The sequence below is a fragment of the Malaclemys terrapin genome, chromosome 6, assembly GCF_027887155.1.
Source record: "Malaclemys terrapin pileata isolate rMalTer1 chromosome 6, rMalTer1.hap1, whole genome shotgun sequence".
In the NCBI taxonomy this organism is placed as follows: domain Eukaryota; kingdom Metazoa; phylum Chordata; order Testudines; family Emydidae; genus Malaclemys; species Malaclemys terrapin.
In genome coordinates, this window is record NC_071510.1 from 1,384,360 (window position 1) to 1,392,035 (window position 7,676).

General features: G+C 44.1%; 1 protein-coding gene across 1 annotated transcript in view; it reads right to left on the minus strand.

The window, feature by feature from the left end:
• The window catches only part of SMU1 (SMU1 DNA replication regulator and spliceosomal factor), a 28,198-nt gene extending 21,076 nt beyond the window's left edge, over nt 1-7,122 (minus strand). Inside the window, exons 1-5 of the mRNA XM_054032875.1 lie at nt 7,022-7,122; nt 6,536-6,746; nt 5,794-5,946; nt 4,970-5,080; nt 1,125-1,253 (exon numbers count right to left, since the gene is read on the minus strand). Coding sequence (XP_053888850.1) covers nt 1,125-1,253; nt 4,970-5,080; nt 5,794-5,946; nt 6,536-6,746; nt 7,022-7,047 — 630 coding nt within the window. The 5' untranslated portion in view covers nt 7,048-7,122. The remainder of the gene's footprint in view (nt 1-1,124; nt 1,254-4,969; nt 5,081-5,793; nt 5,947-6,535; nt 6,747-7,021) is intronic.
• Between the last annotated feature and the right edge of the window lie 554 nt (nt 7,123-7,676).

Here is a 7,676-nt window from a genome sequence, read left to right on the forward strand (position 1 = left end):
TTGATGAAAATTTTGATTCATTCTAGCAATTACAAATAAGTGAGTTTAGTGACTGGTAGAAATATACCAACACAAGCAAGCAGCAGAGCCAGTTTCTAGTTAACCTAACGAGCACAGCTCGCCTATAGTAGGCTGCCTGATTTCCTACCAACCAGGTGGTGTAGCCAAAGTCAGCAGACTGGCTCTTAAGCACAGCAGCAGTAGCAGTTCACCAGCTGCTCAAAGCATTTGCCCAGGGTTGCAATAGCTCCTGCACCTGCTTATTCCTAATCCTGCTCCTGCCTCACTGCAGGTAACCTGGTTCTGATCCTCAGCTCAGCTTCTGACCCTTGGCTCTGGCCTCTAGCTCTGACCCTGGGTTCCGATTTCTGGGTATCGATTCCTGCTCCAACCACTAGACCTGACTGCTCACGTCCAGGTCACTGACACACAGACGCCTGTAAACCACATTTTCTGTTTATTATCAGAACAGGCAGCTTGCAGAGAAAACTGGCAGAGCGAATGAGCATGAACTGGAACTACTGGGCTTATGGAGTTCACCTATAAACCCTGGAAACTCCACAACAGAAAAGTCGTCTGCTGTAAATCAAGCTTTGCAAAAGCACAGACATTTCAGAGCAGAATCTGTTTCTGTATTGAAATCTGTCTGAAAAGCTTTTTGTTCTTGTTGCTGAAAGCTTTCTACAAAGATATTAGTTACAACAATATAACTTAGTGCTGCACTTAGTATCAAAGTTCCCTTGATTAATGGAAGTTACTAACATGCATGCACAAAACCAAATTTTTAAGAATCATTTTTTTCCTGTAGACAATGAGAACCTTAATCAACCAGAACACAACAGCTTTTAAAATTCAAAATTCAAAACCAGCTGAAATTGGAAAAACATCTATATTTTCCTGAAATGTAATTAGCATTCCCCCACCCTTAACTGGAGTTTTCATCAAACCTTCCACAGATGTACTTCTGGGCCAAGACCAGGCATGGAAAAATTTAAGTAAAAAGGATAAATTTTCAAAAAGCTATGAGCATGTGAAGACTGGGAGTTAAAATGAAAGACTTGGCTTAAGATAACTACAGCAAGTACTACCAAGCATTATATAGAAAAAAGTTAGTACAATTCTACCTTAATATGTCTGCTCAGCTGTGTGGGGAACTTTTCTTCTTCTACATCTTTCACGGCTGCTTTACCTCTGAACAAATCAATTGTCATCCCCGGAGGAAGCAGTCCCTGGTGCTGTTGCCATTTCAGTGCCTTATGAGAAGCCAAAATGATTATAGAGATCCCTTTCATGAAGTAAGTTCAGGCAGTGTAATCCTCTCAGGAGGGGCTGTGTTACACCAAATTCCTTAGTATAGCAAAAAGAACAGGAGTACTTGTGGCACCTTAGAGACTAACAATTAGTCTCTAAGGTGCCACAAGTACTCCTGTTCTTTTTGCGGATACAGACTAACACAGCTGCTACTCTGAAACTTAGGATAGCAAGCTTTTCCTAGAAATCTTCAATAAACTTAGCACTTCTACTTTTGAACTGAGTGGCCACTCTAAGATTTTTCAGATTAGTTACTCAAAGCAATGCTGTTGCCAGAACTCTGGAAACCAATGCAAAGGTTTGAGCATATCTTTGTTATTTCCAAGTGTTCCTACAAGTGAGAATAGCTGCAGGCCCTCCCTAATTGTTTTCCTTTCAGTACTTTATTTACAAAGGATGAAATAAATATGAAGTTGTACACATTTAGTAGTTAGTTCTGAATGAGATGGCAAAGAACTATTTACATATAAAATAGTCCTTTTGTGAACAAATAGAAGAATAAAATTTACTTTATTCTGAAATCCTACACAGCCACTACAGTAGAATAATCATTTTCCCAACACAGGACATAATATTTATTTCAAATCAATATATATGAGAACATAAGAATGCTCACATGGGTCTGACCAGTGGTCCATCTAACCCACTATTCTGTCTTCCAACACTGGCCAATGCCAGGTACTTCAGAGGGAATGAACAGAACAGGCAATCATTGAGTGTGATCCATCCCCTGTAATCTACTCCCAGTTTCTGGCAAACAGAGGCTAGGGACACTCAGAGCATGGTGTTGCATCCCTGACCATCCTGGCTAGTAGCCATTGATGGACCAATCTTCCATGCACTTACCTAGTTCTTTTTTGAACCCTGTTATAGTTTTGGCCTTCACAACATCCTCTGGCAAGGAGTTCCACAGGATGACTGGGCATTGTGTGAAGAAGTACTGTAACTCCTCGCTTAACGGTGTAGTTATGTTCCTGAAAAATGCTACTTTAAGCGAAACGATGTTACGCGAATCCAATTTCACCATAAGAATTAATGTAATGGGGGGGAGGGGCTAGATTCCAGGGAAAAAAATTTCTCCAGACAAAAGACATTCTCTTTCTCTCTATATATACATATATATACACACACACAATAAGTTTTAAACAAACAACTTAAAGAAATGATGCTTGTGAAGTTTGGTTGAGGTGGTGGAGTTAGAGGTGGGATATTTCCCAGGGAATGCCTCACTGCTAAATGATGAACTAGCACTTGGTTGAGCCCTCAAGGGTTAACACATTAGACTCATAGACTTTAAGGTCAGAAGGGACCATATATTGTTGCTAATGTAGCCTCACACTCTACAAGCCAGCAGGAATGGAGGGAGGAGACAAAGCATGGCAGTGGCTGCAAACATTCCCCTGTGGAAACTGAATGTAATGATGAACCCATGCTATCCCACTGGAGTGCACCACTCCCTCCACTTTCCAAAGTGCCAGGTGTGCGTGTGTGTGTGCATATATGTGAGAGACAGCGAGAGAGAGATTGCGTGTGTGTGTGTGTGTGTGTGTGTGTGTGAGAGAGAGAGAGACACCCATTTTCCCTTTAAGTACGCTGACTCCACTCTGAGTATACTGCCTTTTTAAGCAAGTTGAGACAGCAGCTGCTGCCAGCAAGCTCCCTCCGTCCTGATCCCTGTCCTGTCCCCCCCACTCTATGGAGATTGGGTACAGGGAGCAGGGGGAGCGGGACACCCTGACATTAGCACTGCTCTTCCCCCCGACCCCCTGCACAGCAAGCAGGAGGCTTCCGGGAGCAGCTCCAAGGCAGAGGACAGGAGCAGCACACCGCAGTGGGGAGAAGGATATCTGAACTGCCTAGGGATAGCCTGCAGGGCAGCTGCCACGCAGGGAACTTAGGGGAGCTGATGCGGGGGCTGCCGGTCCACCCTGGTTCCAATCCCCCACCAGCTAGCTCCAACGGGCTGCTCCTTCTGCAAGCAGTGGACAAAGCAGGCGGCCGCCAAACAACGTTATAAGGGAGCATTGGCACAACTTCAAACAAACAAGTTCTCTAACTGATCAGCAATGTAACAATGAAACAAGGTTAACCGGAGCGACGTTAAGTGAGGAGTTACTGTACTTCCTTTTGTTTGTTTTAAACTTGCTTCCTATTAATTTCATTGGATGACCCCTAGTTTTTGTGTTATGTGAAGTAAATAACACTTCCTTATTCAAGTATCAGGGGTAGCCGTGTTAATCTGTATCTACAAAAACAACAAGGAGTCTGGTGGCACCTTAAAGACTAACAGATTTATTTGGGCATAAGCTTTCGTGAGTAAAAACCTCACTTCTTCGGATGCATAGAGTGCATCCTTATTCACTTTCTCCACACTAGTTAAGATTTTATAGACCTCTATCATATCCCCTCTTAGTTGTCTCTTTTCCAAGCTGAAAAATCCCAGTCTTATTAATCTCTCTTCATACAGAAACTGTTCCATACCCCTAATCACTTTTTTGCTCTTCTCTGTACCTTTTCCATTTCCAATATATCTTTTTTGAGATGGGGTGACCAGATCTGCATGCAGTAATCAAGATGTGGGCATACCATGGATTTATAGAGGCATTGTGATATTTTCAGTCTTATTATCAATCCTTTTCCTAATGATGCCTAACATTGTTAGCTTTATTGACTGCCGCTGCACATTGAGTGGAAATTTTCAGAGAACTATTTACAATGATTCCAAGATCTCTTTCTTTAATTTACTTTAAATAAAATTTAAGCAATGAAAAAAGTTACAGTAGAACTTTATTAGTTCACACTCACCAGGAAGTCCATTGCAAGTCACTGAGTTTTGAAAAGGAATAATCAATTTAAAAAGCAGGGACAAAATCTCATGAAATACAATTTATTTGAATAGTTTATTTTAGCTTTATTTATTATCATCTATTAATACCAGTAAGTATTTGCAACCTATTTAATAAAACAAACAAAAAAAAACCCCCTAAACATCAATTTTAGGAACATGACCTCTTACTATAGCTATTAAATAGAATCATAGAATCTCAGGGTTGAAAGGGATCTCAGGAGGTCATCTAGTCCAACCCCCTGCTCAAAGCAGGACCAATCCCCAACTAAATCATCCCAGTCAGGGCTTTGTCAAAAAATCTTAAAAAACCTCTAAGGAAGGAGATTCCACCACCTCCCTAGGTAACCCATTCCAGTGCTTTACCACCCTCCTTGTGAAAAATATTGATGTTAAGAGGGAAGAGACTTATCTGCATGTGCTATTTATAAAGTGTAAGATTAACGTGGTTCTACTGTGGCAAAGGCCTGGTCCCCACTAAGCCCCCACTTCGGACTAAGGTACGCAAATTCAGCTACGTTAATAACGTAGCTGAATTCGAAGTACCTTAGTCCGAACTTACCGCGGGTCCACACGCGGCAGGGAGGCTCCCCCGTCGATGCCGCACACTCCTCTCTCCGAGCTGGAGTACCGGCGTCGACGGCGAGCACTTCCGGGATCGATCCCAGAACATCGACTGCCTGCCGCCGGACCCTCCGGTAAGTGTAGACGTACCCAAAGCTTAGGAATAGGCCACCCAAATTTCAGTCTCATACATTACAAGTCTAGAAACAAATTGGTATAGTTAGTAAATATATTTTCTTCAAAAATTACCTGCCCCAACAATGCCATAAGACGTGATGGAGGTACTACACTGACTTCTCCAGCTAAAGCTTGTGCAATAGCAGCTCTCCGTTTCTCTTTGCTGCTGCCATCTGGGTATGCCTAGGAAGAAGATACATGTGAAATTATCATTTCCTGCAAGAATTTTGTCATAGACCAATGTCACTTTGACCAAAAATAAGATACAAGTGTTTAAGGAGCCAAGGAGCGAAGCAAATTAAAAAAAAAAAAGACAAAAGCATTTTGAGGGCCAAAGAAAATTCTAGATGCAAAACACACCTGAATAAAGGGATTAAGATTATATTTAAACAAACCCACTCTAAAACAAATATATTATAGTCAATACCTGGCAATTTTATAACTTTTTTATATATAAAACATCTTCAGATCTACAGGAGTGGACAAGTATTGTTTCCAGCTTTTTAAAGATGGGAAAATGAGGCACCGAGGGGTTAGGTGACTTGCCCAAGATCACACAAGAACAATGTGGCAGAAATAAGAACTGGACCATGATTGCCTGAGTCTCAATCCAGTGTTTTAACCACTTGTGAATCTTAAAAAAGGATGTATTCATGAAGTGCTTAATAAAAATTGCAAAAAACATTAAAAAATGCAGCATCATAACAGAATAAAAACAATACTGAAACCACAAATACAGAATTTGAGAGATGGGGATGGCTTACACAGAAAAAAATACTAAACAGAGTAAGCTTTTCATTAATAAGTGTGCTGTGCAAAACAGTTACGCTAGTTACAAATTCTCCAAGTCATATAACTATAACTTTTTTTTAAAAAAATCCACAAATACAACTTACCTCACGAGGGTCAAAGTAGGACCTAGCCAGGAGATTCTCAAGGTGAATGTATCTCTCTGGCTGAGTCTGTTTTAACATGATCATAGGGTCAGTTTGCCTTAGGAGGGATCTGGCAGCACCCAGCTCACGGAGCTCTATTAATTCAAGAACAACCTGGAGTAACAAAGAAACATGGTTAGTATCCACAAGATAAAATACAACTCTTATGTTAACAGTTAAACAATAGGATAGTATTTACTATTGCAAAGTGTGAATATGATCTAAAAAATAAATTCTTCACAAATTATTTCTCCTTGTTTTGAATAAATTTGTTTTTTAAAATGGAGATAAGATTTTATATATAGATGCAAAAAATATTTTCCACCTCAAACTTCAAGGATCATTTGTTCACTATTGATGTTGAAGGTATGTATTTGACACACGTCCAAAGATGAACTTCCTATCTATAAAGTAATTCTACAAACCAAAGCTTTTAAGATTTGAGCAGTACATCACAGGGGGAAGAAAGATCTTGACAATTAGATGTTGCAATTTGTTTCTTCTCCACAACCCTAGTTTTTCGCTTAGTGGCACTCATCCAATGGTGCAGAGCACGCATTCTGGCCCAGGACACCCAAAACCAGCTCATGATTTTTCCTTGTAACATTCTGATAGATTGGATTTTGTGGTTAATGGCAGCAGAATGGTGTTCATAAATGCACAATGGGATGTGTGGCTGGTACTGTGTTGGTAACACATCCACCTGTTCATAGAGGTCGATCAGGGTCTTGTCCGGCAGCTTGAGGGACTGTATGGCCTGCAGCACTGTGTCCCAGTGCCCACTGTTGATATCAGCCACGAAGCTCTCAATGCTGTCCACAGTGTTGAGGGACACAGTGGTCTCCTCCTGGAGGGTGGCCAGGGCCCGGTGAAGGCTGTTCTCCTTCAGGTACTGCATAATGAGCCGGATCACACTGCGGGGGGAGCCACAGGAACAGACAGGGGTCAGGATCAAACCTCCCTCAGGGAACAGCCCCAGGGTCACCCCCCAACCCCATACCTCCCAGGAACGGGCCCAGAATCACACCCCCTGCCCGGGAACGGGGCCGGGGCCACCCCTCGCCCCAACGCAGGAACGGGGCCGGGGCCACCCCTCGCCCCAACCCAGGAACGGGGCCGGGGCCAGAGCCACCCCCGGCTCGGGAACCCCCGGGAACAGGGCCTGGGTCACCCCCCGCTCCGCGCTCACTCCGAGGACTCGATTTCTATCGACATCTTGGACCGCCCAAGATCCCCTCAGCTCCCACCCGACAGAACAACTGGCGCCACTTCCGGCCTCGCGCATACCCACTTCCGTGGGTGGGCCAAGACCGCGTCACTCACCGCTCAGCACGCATGCGCAAAACAGAGGCAGGGGGTAGAGAAGCGGAGCGCTGTCTCCAGCTCCATGCGCAGCACGCATGCGCAAAAGACAGACGCAGTCAGTACAGTGCAATGTGCATCCGCCCCGGCCGGCGGTCTCCTCACTGCTCATGCGCACAGTGAGAGCGTCAACCAATCACGGCCGACGACGGGAAATTAAAAAAAAAAAAACCCCAAATCCGCAACCAGCGACTGTTAAACATTTAAATCTGATGTAAGTAAAAAAAGAAGCCGAATGGAGACGCTCACGTGACCGGCTGAGCGTGTCCCGAGCCCACGTGAGCCGCCAGGCAAAGGGGCGTGGCAAGGCGAGGGGCGGGGCTTCGCGTCCAGCTCCCGTGCGGGGCCCTGGGCTCGTGGGGGGCAGAGCCGGCGTCTCCTCGCCCCGTGTGGAGCTGCCGGTCGGCTGCTGTGCAGGACTAGGCTGGGGCTGCGGGGTAGGGTGACCAGATCGCAAGAGTGCAATGTCGGGCGCCTTGGGC